The sequence below is a fragment of the Chinchilla lanigera genome, unplaced genomic scaffold (genome assembly GCF_000276665.1).
Source record: "Chinchilla lanigera isolate Chin_1 unplaced genomic scaffold, ChiLan1.0 scaffold00145, whole genome shotgun sequence".
Classification (NCBI taxonomy): Eukaryota; Metazoa; Chordata; class Mammalia; order Rodentia; family Chinchillidae; genus Chinchilla; species Chinchilla lanigera.
In genome coordinates this window covers 2,696,884-2,710,712 of record NW_004955546.1, presented here as the reverse complement: position 1 = coordinate 2,710,712, position 13,829 = coordinate 2,696,884, and the positions used below count along the sequence as shown (strand labels likewise).

At 38.1% G+C, this 13,829-nt stretch overlaps 1 protein-coding gene across 8 annotated transcripts in view; it reads left to right on the top strand.

The window, feature by feature from the left end:
• The window catches only part of Zfand4 (zinc finger, AN1-type domain 4), a 50,136-nt gene that overhangs the window by 5,605 nt on the left and 30,702 nt on the right, over nucleotides 1-13,829 (top strand). For all 8 annotated transcript variants that reach the window (XM_005411807.2, XM_005411806.2, XM_005411805.2 and 5 more), the window contains exon 2: nucleotides 7,015-7,321. In XM_005411807.2, the coding sequence (XP_005411864.1) occupies nucleotides 7,054-7,321 (268 nt within the window). In that variant the 5' untranslated portion in view covers nucleotides 7,015-7,053. The remainder of the gene's footprint in view (nucleotides 1-7,014; nucleotides 7,322-13,829) is intronic.

The following is a 13,829-nucleotide window of genomic DNA, read 5'->3' as shown; positions in this document are numbered from 1 at the left end:
TGGTATTTTTATAAATAATATAACAGCCCTCAAAACACCTGTACTATTAAAAGCTTTTCCTACTGCACTACCCTTTCTTTAGGAACGTTAGCAGTCTGTACAATGCAATTCTGGTCCTCTAATTAATTATATTTTCTATTAGTTTTATGCTAGAGCAGAAATGCAGGAAAACCATGAATGATTGATTAATACCCGTAATGATTATTATGGGTATTGTATATGGTACAGATAATGGTACAAAGGAGGTAAATATAGAAAGTCTTATGGGATAGTTGATGTTTGAGTTGAATATTTTTGCTCTGCTGGGGTTCAAACCTAGGGGCTCTTGCATGCTAGGCAAGTGCTCTACCACTGAGCTACACCCCCAACCTCTGAGTACAGTCGTGAAGGATGATTAGGTGCTTTTTCAGGTAGCTGCATGAGGATGTGGGCATGGTAGTGAAAGCAGAGAATGAACAACATAGAAGCTGATATATTCCAAGGCTGTAAGTGCAAATGTTTAGAAGCTAGAAGTACCAGAGGTGTTGAAATGAGATATGTAGATTAGTGAAAGGGATTTGAAGGTAAAGTGTATGACCTTAGGAACCTTTCTGTAGAGTCTAAATGTCATTCGATAGACAGTGGAAATCCTTCAGACAGTCTTGAGATAAGAAGAGGATCAGTTCTATGTCTTCAAGAGATCATGTTATAATAGAAGTGCAAGTTAAAACAATACTGGGATACTATTCTATGACTCCAGACAATGACCAAAATCTAGAACTGGCAATACAAAATGCTACTGAGCATATGTAGTGATAGTAACTCTTATTCTTTCCTACTGGGAATGCAAAATGGTATAGCCGCTTTTGAATATTGTTTGACAGCTTCTTCTAAAACAAACATACTTTTACCATACATTCAAGCAATTGCATTCCTTGGGATTTGCCCAAATGAACTGAAAACTTATATATATACAAAAACCTCAATGCAGTGTCATCACTTTGTTCATAATTGCCAAAGTTTAGAAATATCCATGGTATCTGTCAGGTGAATGGGTAAACAGTATAATACATACAGACAATGGAATGATTCAGCATGAAGATGAAAGCAATAAAGCCATGAAATGCCACAGAAGAACCTGAAGTGAATATTACTAAGTATGTATACGAAGCAGTCTGAAATGTTGCATGTTGTATGTTTCCAACTCTGTGACAGTCTGGAAAAGGCAAAGCTAAAGAGACATCAAAAAGGCCAGTGGTTTCCAGGAGTCCTCAGAGAGGGAGGAGGATCAATAGGTAGAACACAGGATTCTTAGGGCAGTGAAAATACTCCGAAACCATCATGATACATGTCTCTACACATTTGCCTGAACCTATAGGATGTGCACTATCATGAGTGAACCTTAATGTGAACTATGGACATTGGATTCATCACTTGTAACAACAAATGTACCATGCTGGTGTAGAGTATGGTAGGGGTTGGGTGGGGAGGGAACAGTCATATGGGAACTCTGTACTCAGTAAACTCTGCCCAAGTTTACTGTGAGACTGAAATTACTGTGAAAAATAAAATCTGTTTTAAAATTTCACTTCTTAACGTAGATTCATATCCTGCCTTTAATTTTCTCATTGCAGAGTTTGTACTGCAATGCATTCTAAAGTCAAGGATGAAGATAATCAAAATGTGTTGTATGCATATGCCAGTATACCAAAATGATTCTTATTCTGTGTTACTAATATTCACTAGTAAAAAAGAAAAATAAGTATAAATTAAAGTCAAGGATGAACCCATTTTAGAACTTTGTATGACCTCTTCCCATGCTTAAACACAGAAAATAGAGAGTAAAATAATTACTGAACAATGTGATAAAATAGTTCCCTAAATCCAGTTTTTATAAACTTTCTTTCCAAAAGTTAAAGAAAAAAAGGTAAATGGTAAGTTGGAAGAGTGAAGCATCTAGGGACCAGAGATCATAGCTGGGCTTTAAAAGTTGCTCATTTGAAAATTAATGAAGCCCTGGAACTAAATCCTAATCAAAGTGACTGCAGAGGGCGACAGAATATAGAAATAAAATTTGTTACTTCTAGATGCTGTAAAGATGGGAGGAAATCCAAAATGATTCCTAGATTTCTGGCTTGAGTAATTGGAAGAGTGGTGATACCTCTAACAAAGTAAGAACTGTAGACAAGCAGGATGTTTGTGAGGAAGATGACTCACTTTGGACATGTTAGGTTTCAAATGTCTTTGAAGTGTCCACATCACAGATGCCTGTGGAATCACGTGCTTTCAGAGAGGTGAAAATTAACCAAGTCACAGTCTTTTAAAAATACAAATCTTTAAATAAATTTCTATAAAAATTATAGTGACATCTCATCCTTGGAAGAAAAAAATATTTTAAATTTATGTATAACCCTCATTTATTTTTGACTCTTACACTTCCATAGTGTTCACTTTCTGTTCACCTAGGCTTGCTTACAGTGTTATGGTGTGTGTCTACATGTCCCTCCAAAGCCTCATGCAGTTGTTGGGGGGTGAGTTTTTGGAGGTGGCCAAATCTAGAGTTTGTGTTGATTCATGGTCCAATGCTAGGCTTAAGGGTGTGAGTGCTACACCAGCCCTAGAGGAGATACCCTGCATACAATGTACAGAAAGAGGCTTGTCCCTCCACTCCTCTTTCTTGTTGCTTTTGCTGTCTTCCACCACCATGAACTGTTGCCCCTCTGCCGTGACGGCATGAGGCTTTAGGGGAACATCCAGACACAAACCATAACACTTAGTGATAGACCAACCCCACTCTGAGGTTTTTACCCATCTTTAAGTACATGCAAAAGTTTCCTCATCTTCAGGGAACACCTCCCAACTCCCTCTAGAGGCCAGTGTTACTCTGATAGCAAAACCAAAGATGAACAGAAACTACAGACTACGATTTCTTCCTTTTCTCTCTTTTTCTTTTTTCTTTCTTTCTTTCTTTCTTTCTTTCTTTCTTTCTTTCTTTCTTTCTTTCTTTCTTTCTACTTTGTCTTTTTGAGACAGGGTCTCCAATGCTCCTCCTACCACGCCTGGGATTACAGGCGTGTGCCACAGCTAATACCATTTCTTATAGACACACCAGTCTTCAAATACTGCCGACCCAAATCCATCAACTTATATAAAGTCTTCTGTGCACAAATGGGAATTATTTCAGGGATGCAAGTTTGATTCAACAAATATCAATCAATATAATGTACCATATTAGTACTAGTACATCATAACAGAAATAATAAAAGCTGCATAATCATTTAAATAGACACAAAACATTTCATAAAATCTATATCTTTTCATGGTTTAAAAAAACAAACAAAATACATAGACAAGATCAGAACGGAAACTCCTCAACCTTACAAAGGTTATCAGTGCAAACCCCATAGCTAACATCAGATCTGGTGATGAGACAGTGCTTTCCTCCTACAATCAGGAATAAGACAGAGATCTATGTATATACTCATATCACTTCTAGTCAGCTTTATATTGTAAGTTCTAAGCAGAGCAATTAAGCAAGAAAAGGAAATACAGGGCATGTGGAGGAGAAAAGAAGAAGGGAAATTGTATTTGCAGATAATATGATCTTTTGTATAGAAAATCCTAAGGAACCCACTTAAAAAAACATTAGAATGAAACAGTTCACACTTGCAGTGAATATGACTAATACAGTACATTGTAATCAGCTATATCCCTACACAATACTGTGAACAATCTGAAAATAATTGGAATAACAATTCCACTTGTAACAGTATAAAAAGAATTACTTTGGAATAAACTTAAAGGAGTGCAAAATTTATACTATAAACTCGATAAAACATGTTTTAAAGAGAAAAGATTAATGATGCGATATTGCATGTTCATGAATTAGAAGATCATATTGTCAGGATGTCAGTAGTCTCCAACAATACTCATCTACAGATTCAAAACTGTCCCTGCCAAAATCTCAGCTGGTATTTCTGCAAAATTGGCAGACTCGTGCCAAAATACAGATGGAAATTGAAGGGATTCAGAATAGCCAACAATATGGAAAGAGAAGAACAAATTGGAGAACTCATATTTCTTTTTTTTTTTTTTTTTTTTTTTTTTTGCAACTTAATAGTTGCAGTACTCAAAACAAAGTGATAGTCACAAGAAGTTATGGAGTAGAATTAAGAATCTAAAAATAGGCCTTCACATTTACACTCAGTTGGTTTCCTACCATGGTTCCAATATAATGATAGAATAGTCTTTCCAGCATGTGATACTGAAACAACTGGTTATCAGCACTCAAAATATGGACCTGTATTGGTTAGGATTCTCTAGAGCAGTAGTGGCAAACATATGACATGTGTCACAGCAGGCACACAGAACCCTCTCTGTTGGCATGTGAATCAAGTCACCCCAGCAGCTGAGCATCATATAACAGTACACATAGGGGCCATGTGTATGTTCAGAAAGGAGTAGTGACACCAGCCAATGATGGGGGAGAAAGAAACTATATAATTTGCAAGGGTATTTGTTAGATAGGCTTACCCGGAACCTTATAGGTCAGAGCTGGGGTGTAGCCTACAATAGACACCTGCATGCCAAAGCATTTAGGATCTGATCAGTCCAAGAGGCTAAAGTGTCAGAAAAAGAGGGATTGAGGATACAATCTCAGTCCAAGTTTGAAGGCCTGAAATCTCCCTGGAGAGTCAGTGAGTCATTGAAAGGCTGAAAAGGCTGGGGTTCGACGTCCACAGGCAGTGGCAACCACTCAAGCTGAATCAAGCTGGCTCACATAGACCAGCTTTCTGCGCATTCCCCCTTTCCTTCCTTCCAGGTCATAGGCCTCTTGGATGGTGCCACCCACAGTCAGAGAAGGTGTTTCTGCCTCAGTTTGCTGGTCTGCACACCAAACATCTCTGAAAACAGACACAGGCAAAAGAATGCTTTACTAATCTCCTAGTCATCTTTTAACCAGTCAAGCTGACCATAAACATATCACAAGGCCCCTGCCTCACACTATACACAAATATTAATTCAGAATGAATTCAGAATGAATACTAGACATAAATATAAGTGCTGAAACTGTACAATTCTTAGAAAAGACATATATGAGTAAATCTATTACCTCGGGTTAGACCAAGACTATAAAATGTATTAACAAAAGAACAGACAGCCAAATGAGACTATATCAAAATGGATTATTAGTTTGAAAAAATAAAAGAGTTAAAAAGCAACTCTCAAAATGAGAGAAAATATTTGCTAATTGTATATCTGATAAAGGGCTTTGTATCTAGTTTTTTGTTTGGTTGGTTCTAGTTTTGTTTTTTGAGACAAGTTCTCACTATGTAGTTCATACTCACCTGGAACTTAACATGTGACCCAGGCTGGCCTCCCTGCCTCAGCCTCTCAAGTGCTGGGATTGCAGACATATGCTACTACTCCTGACTTTCTTTCTAAAATATTTAATAAAACTTTTAAAACTCAATGATTAAAAAAAAAAGAGGATAAGCAAAGGACCTGTATAGACATTTCCTCACAGAAGTTATACAAATGGCCAACAATTATGTAAAAAGATATTCCAAATCATTAGTCCTTACAGAAATGCATATCACTGCCACAGCACACTACACTGCACCCAGGATAGCATTAATCAAAAAGACTATAAAAAATATTGGCAAAGATACAGAGAAATTGTTGACGGGCACCCTGTTGGTGGGACTGTAAAATAGTTCTGTCTGCTTCAGAAAACTTGGATAGTTCTACAAATTGCTAAAGAGAGTTATTCTATAACCCAGCAAATACATTCCTAGATATATGTCAAAGAAAAAGGAAAGCTTTCTCTTTGAAGAGAAAAAGCTTGTCATTGACTGTCCTGCATAGTATTATTAATAACAACCACAAATTGGAAAAAAAAAAAATGTCCACCTGATGACTAAAAAAAATGAGATATATGCTGAAAGGGACTTATCCAACAGTGAAACAGAATGAAATGCTGATGCATCCTAAGCATGGATGAACATTGAAAACATTGTGTTCAGTGAAAAATGCCAGTCACAAAACATCATATATTGCATAATTTTATTTATGGGACATGTCAACAATAGACAAATTATATAGAGAGTACCCTTAGTGGTTGCCTTTGGCCAAGGGTCAGAATGAGGAGTAGTGGGTACAGGTATAGGGCTCCTTTGGGGGTGATGAAAATTTTCTAAAAATAATAAGGATCTGGGGATTTACCTTAGAGGTAGAGTGTATGCCTAGCATGTGTAAGGCCCTGGGTTCCATCCACAGCACAGCCACAGCCTCAAAATATAACAAAAAAGATTAATTGACAATTGCCACACTCGGTAAGTACAGTAAAAACTAGTGAGTTTTAGACTTTATATCAGTGATATAAACTTAATCTTAACTTAAACTGCATCAGAACTTAATACAAAGTTCTGTTTGTTGTTTGTCTTGCATAGTTATTAGCCACTATATATTTGTGAGTAGAGATTGTCTAATATCTATTATCAGTATTCTTCTTTAATGGTAGAATGATATATATCCTCTGAAATCCAAATGTTCATTGGTTATTTAATGAGTCTTGTTTCTAAGGAACCCGTTAAGATGGTTGCTATTTCTTCTATTCAGTTTGATTCTCATGTACGGTGGCTGTACATTTGTGCTTTGTATGGCTTAGAATGCATAATTTATTTATTTTGGAAAAATATATTTCTTAAAAGCTATACTGATGTGTTGAGTTTGTTTAAATATATTAACAACAAAAATATTTATTGACCATGTACTTTATATTAGTAATTGCGCTGAGCATTTGTGCAGTACATTGAAGTGTCAAAATATACTAATTTTTAACAATTTTACGGTCTGGGAGAGTGATTTTAGAATCAAGCATGAAAAGTTTAGGATTAGACATGACTAAAGACACTAAGTGAATTCAGAGACTCTCTTTTCTGGAAGATTGATATGGGCCAGAGTTATTCAGAATTATGTGTAGAAGAATGAGATTTTAAGATAGGCTTATTCAATTTTTTTCTTGTTTCTTAGACACAAAAATCAAAACATGAACGACGATATATATTACCAATGTTCAAAGCTGATTCAGGTACAACTGGAATACAGTTGCCTACAACATATTCCAGAGGAATTAGAGAAGTCAAAGTGATGGATAACAGGAAAGAGCCTCCGTTCTTCAATGAAGATAACATGGGACTGGGACCATTTGACTACAAACTTCTTTTCTATGATACTATGGAGCTCTTCATTGAGACACTGACCGGAACATGTTTTGAGCTGAGAGTTTCACCCTTTGAAGCGGTTATTTCTGTAAAGGCAAAAATTCAAAGACTGGAAGGTACTAGTCTTTCTTTGTTATTCGAATATGGTTAAATCTGTTCACCAAGAAAATATAATTTTGTAAATTTTTAATGGATAAAATTTCAAAGATGTAACAGTTTGAAAGAGTAGGATGATGACCTCCAAATGCCCCTCACTCATCTTCAACAGTTATCTCCGCATGAACTGTCTTCTGTCTGCTTCGTGCTCTTCCCACCTTGATCCCCTTCTCCCAGATTCTTTTGAAGCAAATCTCTGGCATCATGTTAATGGTGGAAGTAATATTTTTAAATAGTGTCTTAATTACTTTCTTTGTCGCTGGGACACAATACCTGACTCCCACAAATTAAAGGAGGAGTGGTTTATTTGGGCTCACAGTTTATAGAGGTTCCAGACCATAGTCAGCTGGCTCCAGGGCAGGGCAGCAAGGCCAGGTGGCTTGGCAGGGGAGGGTTGCTCATTGCGTGACAGACAAGCAGAGTGATCAAGGGAGGAAGGAGACAGACTCTTCCCAGCCATGCCCTCAGTGCCCCACCTCCTCTTGCCACACTGCAACTCCCAACATCACATTTAGCTATGAACTTATTAGTGGACTAATCCACTGCTGAGCATCACACCTGCATGATCCAGTCACCTCCACAAAGCCCCCACTATAAGCACTTGAGGCTTTGGGGGTCATCCAGATATAAACCATAACAGATAGTCTTCAACAGGTTGTAATGACATACAGACTTTGCCATAGCTCTCTAAAGATTATTTTTAATGGGAAATTATATGCTTTCTCTTTTAATGACCTCACTTACTTTTTTGTACTACTTGCAAACCTTTTTTTTTTTTTTTCTAATGTGGAGATTTCCAAGAAGAGTTTTTGGCTTGCATTTATGTAGGAGCCAGCCTACAAGCTGTACCTAACCAAAGAATGATGAAGATACAAAACAAAGAGACACAGAATTAGGTTAAAATGTGGTGGTCAGGGGCCTTTTTCTCCCTTTGATCAAAGAGATGAGCCCTGAGTAACTGGCTCATCCTGCCTTTATTCACTCAGACACAGGTACAGGCAATTACAGTAACACAGGATTCACCTGCCTCCTACCATCCACAGCACTCCAAGTAAAAAACAGGATCTAGCTATGTTATCTTTTTTCCTGCAGCATGTCAGCACACTTGCATGCTGCCTTTCTCTTTAGTGTTCACAGAGGAGGCAAATTAGGCCTCAGTCTTTCTATCTGATCTCCCACACATTTATACATAGTAGACGTACTCTTAGTACAGCAGGAATACTGAATAACTGAAAACGGGTGCTGTTGAGATCAGTGGGCTGAACAGTCTCATGATGATGCCAGGATATCCAGTAATGACACATGCAGCATTGGTCACTGCACATGATTCAGTAGATCTGGTCAGAATAGTTTATTTAGACTTCATTCTGCTTTTCTATTTATATGATGGTAGAACGAGCAGGAATATAAAATCTTTCTGGGTTCCAGATAATCTCAGGGCTGGTGATGTAGCTCAGTGGTAGAGGACTTGTATTATATGCCCAAGGTCCAAGCATCAACCCCCAGGTTCATGAAATAAAAGTAATCTGTATTTTTCCATTTCATATATTTTAAGTAACTTCTGTGCAGCAGAAGCAATTTGGAGAGCATCCTGTTTCAGGATTTTAATGTCAGGAGACCAAATTTAGTCAGAAAAGATTAGGAACTCACCAAAAACATGTAGTTACTGTGAGTCAGAACCAGAGCAAGTTATATAGACTCCTTGACCTTTGTAAGAGGAAATATTGTTGAAGTAAAAGCATTGCCTTTGTGGTTATTAGACAGTTGAATCCCAGTTTAAACACTTATAAAACAAATGCAATAATTTGGAAATTAAATAAGATATTTTAAATGCCCACTGACCTAACAAAATACCATAGAAAGGGTAGTTCCACAGCAGAAAACTATCTTCTCACAGTCTGGACACAGGAAGTCCAAGTTTAGGGCACCAGCACGGTCAAGTTCTGGTGAGGGCACTTAGCCTGCTTTCTGTTGTAAATACAATGCCATAGACTGGTTCTCATACTTATTTTTCTCATTGCTGAGACAAAATGCCTAACACCCAAAGTTAAGGGAGAAATGGTGTCTTTGGTTCACAGTTTGTAGAAGGTTTAGTCCATAGTCAGCTGACTCCAAGGGAAGGTGGCATGACAGATGAGCATCACAGAGGAGAAACAGTTCATGGTAGGCAGAAGGTAGCAAAGCAAGCGAGGGAACCAACAAGCAACCTTAGCAGCTTCTTTCTTCCCCTTTTTATATTCTGTGTAGACTACTAGGATTAGAACAGTGCCAAACTAATCAGTGGACTGATTTAGTAATCACACACTCTTAATCCCAGCATCATACTCTAAATTCAGCCACCTCTGAAAAAGCCTCACCTTTGATTACATGAGTCTTTGGAGAGACATTTAGAGACAAGCCATAACACTGATTAAGCTATTTTAAAAAGAGGCTTACTGGGGTTTCCAATTTTTGTTCAAAGCTGAGGGGCTGCATCTGGTGATGGTCTTCTTCCTGCAGAAACCCAGATGTATCACATGGCCAGAGACACGGAGCACATGTGTGTATGTGTCTGTCTGTCTCTCTATCTGCATCTGTGTGTGTCTGCACATCTGTGTGTGCATGTTTGCATGCATGCATCCTGATCCCTGTGCTTCTTATGAAGTCACTAGTATTCAATCATGGAGACCCAGCCAGTGACTTTATCTCATGGTAATCACCTCCCAAAGGCTCTGCCTCTGAACACCATAGTTTACATTTCCACTCTCTAAATCCCTCACGGTGGGGGTTATACTTCAACATGAGTTTTAGAGGTGATGAACCATTCTGAAAGCACAGAACCCCTCTTCCTGGCTTGTGGGCTTTTTACTGTGTCTTCACATGGTAGAGAGAGCTTCATGAGTCAGCTCACTGATGTCCCTTACAAGGACATTGACCCCATAAGGATGACCCACCATCAGAGCCTATGTAAACCTCATTACCACCCAAAGGCCTCATCCCCAAATGCCATCATACTGGGGGATAGGGCCATAAGAGAAAGCCTGCAGCTGAGTGCGTATTACCTTCCACTAGTGGTCACTGGACCTTGCTTCCTTCTTCCTGTACCCTTTTCCTGCTCAGCTCCCCTAGCCCCTTCCTTCCCTGCTGTTCTCTGGACTTTCTTACAGCTTTTTGTAGCCTGGAGGCAGTGATGAGTGCTGTGTTCTTCACAAGTCTTCAGGGTGGCAGACTGTATGCAATGTGTCTCAGTCCTTGTCCAGGTGGACTTTCTACTTCTAACCTGGCTGTTTGGAGCTAATGTGGTGAGGCTCCATGTCAGAAAGATGTGGTCAAGAGCCTGGAGGTTGGAAGGAATATGTGGCGAGAAAGCAACAGGGGTACACTCAGTTAGGATGACTGAACCCCAGCACTGAGAGGGCTGATGCCCAGGAGGGATTTTAAAGGAGCCTGGAAGGGACAGCGTTCCTTAGAGCCAGAGCCATAGTGCCCAGCTTCAGATGACCAGGCTCTCTTCCTGCTTTCTTTTAGTAGTGCTAACCTGAATGTCTTCCTCCAAACTCTTAGGTTTGTTTGTTTTACTTTTTTTTCTTTTTGAGATAGGATCTCACTGTGTAACCCAGTCTGGTTTGAAACTCATCCTCTTGCCTCAGCCTTCCAAGTGCTGAGATTACAGGCATGCATTACCCTGCCTGTTAATTTTTTTTTTATTTTTGATACACATGTCTTTTATTTAAAGTGAAACATAAGTCTTACATATTTCTACCATTGTATTCTATTTTTGTTGATATATTTAAAAGCATTTAAAGTAGCTAGTATTATATTGTATTACCATATCTGTTATGTTTTCTGTTTTTTTATCCTTATTTTTGGTTCCTAGTTTTGTCGTCCACACTTACCTCCCTTATGTGGTTTTAGATGATCATTTTACATGATTCTATTTTTTGCCTTTCTTAGCATATCAGTATACCTTTTAAATCTTTTTTAATGGTTGTACTAGAGTTTGTAATATACATTTACAACTAATTCAGGTGTACTTTCAAAGAACACTAAACTGCTGCATGAGTTGTAGAGATACCTTCTAATAATAAAACAGTCCTAGTTCCTCCTTCCCACCCTTCATAGCCTTGCTGTCATCCACTTATGCATAAGCCATGAGCATCACACACATTGTTGCTAGTGCTATTTTGTACAGACCGTTACCTGTTAGATTAAGGATGATAAAAATAAATACCTCGTTTTACCTTTATTTATTCCTACTCTAATATTCTTACTTTTTATGTGGACCTAAGTTTTTGATCTACATTATCTAAGGAAGTCTTTATTTCTCCATCACTTTTGAAGGATAATATACAGGATTTTCTTTCAACAGTTTAAATATTTCACTGTCTTGCCTGCATGATTTCTGATGAGAAGTCTGCTGGAATTCTTATCTTTTCTTCTGTAGAAAAGGGTCTTTGTTTTCCTCTGGCTTGTTTAAAGATTCTGTCTTTGTCTTTGCTTTTCTGAAGTTCGATATGTGCCTCAGTGTAGTTTGGGTATTTATCCTGTTTGTTGCTCTCTCAGTTTCCCACATCTGGGACTTGGTGTATCTCATTAATTTTGGAAAATTCTGGGCCATTGTTTTAAACTGAAATGTAAGATATATGTTTCTTCGGAAAGAGGCAGCAGAGCTGGTATTTGTTCCCAGGGCTTCTAACAGATTCTGTGCCCTCAGCCAGAGCCAGAGGTAGAGAAGACACGGTGTGGTGCCTGTGCACCATGGGCAGTGGGCTCACAGACATGTATTTGCTGCCTAACCCCCAGAACCACTGTTTCTAATGCCCCTTCACTTGCTTTGCAATCCTAGAAGATGCCCCAGGTTCATCTTGGGTATTTTCTGACCCTGTCATACACTAAACAATTTCTTCAAGGAGCCTTGGGTTTCTTGTTTAGTTTTATTTTTGTTTCAATTGAAGAGTGCTAGTAGAAACCAAGATCTTGGCATAACTGACTTTTCAGCCATAATAAAAGAAAAATGATAACAGTGGAATGTTATCTTCTCAGTGTTGCAAGAAAATATCTCTACGTAAAATTGAATGTCCAGTGAACTTACCTTTCAGGAATGAGAACAAAATAAAGACATTTCTAGTAAAATCCTTGATTTTCCTAAAAACAAACTCTTAGCAAAAGGAGTGTTTTAAAGAATGTAGCTAAGAAGGCAGCAGCTTATTCATGAAGGAACTCAGTGATGTGAGATGTATGGTTATCTTCATCACCTATGTCACAGGTAAAGCTGGGGGGAAGTAAGGGAATGGTTAGCAGGTGGCACACCACTCTGTAAATCTAAGCAAACATTTACTCGAGAAAGCAATGGCTAACATGAAGTTTAGGAAAATCAAGAGTGTATTAAAATACTGATAACAATAACATGTAAGTCAAGGTAGCATTGCTGAAATGAGAGTGTTAAGGCCTTTAATACTATTTGTGAGCACTATAAAGATGTGATTAGCTTTAGCTTTCATTTGTTAAATATGATAATTTAAATTTTTAGAGTAATCATTTCAGATTAGAGACAGTTATGTAGCTTCCAAATGGCAGTGAAAAATTACTCTGTGTTTTCACATTTCTCCAAGTTAATACATGAAAGATGCAGAGTTAAAGAAAAACTATTAGAAACCACAAAATATGTTGGTAGAAAGGAATAGAAAACTGCCAGTAGTCCTGATAAAGTAAAATGGATAAAGGTAGTTAAAAGGCTTTATAAATCAAATCCACTGCTGTAACAAAATATCTGGGAAAATTAACTCACAAGAAAGAAGCATAAGAGAAAAGAAAGAAGCCAGGCATGGTGGCGCACGCCTGTAATCCCAGCACTTGGAAGGCTGAGGCAGGGGGATCGTTGCGAGTTTGAGACCAGCCTGGGCTACAAAGTGAGCTCAAGATCAACCTGAGCTGCATAGTGAGACCCTGTCTCAAAAAGACAAGAAAGAAAAAAAAAAAAAAAAGAAACATTTATTTTAGCTCACAGTTTCAGAGGCTTCAGTTCATGATCACTTGGCCCTGTTACAATGGTGCCTTGTTTCATGAGCTTAGTTCTTTCAGTGATTCTGATTGCATGAATCAAATTCTATGACCAGAATTATGGAAAGAACTCACTTTATGAACTGAGGTGCCACTGTATTTCTGGCCTGTGATAAAACAGAATATCACGGTGAAGCCACACTGCTAACCTCATGTAGCTCAGGAAGTTGGGGGGAGGGAAGGAGAGAAAATGGACAGAGACAAGAAAGGGCATTTTATACAACTATTATCACATAGTATGTGATTTTTTTTTTTTTTGGTCTGGCTTCTTTGACTTAGCATAATGTTTTCAAGATTCATCATGGTGTATGATTGTGTTAGAAATGTTTTGCATCTCAGGGTCAACGTATCCAACTCACAACTTCAAAGAAGAGAAGTTTATTTTGGTTCACATTTTTAGTTGGCTAGCTCCAAGGGAGGAAGGCAGAG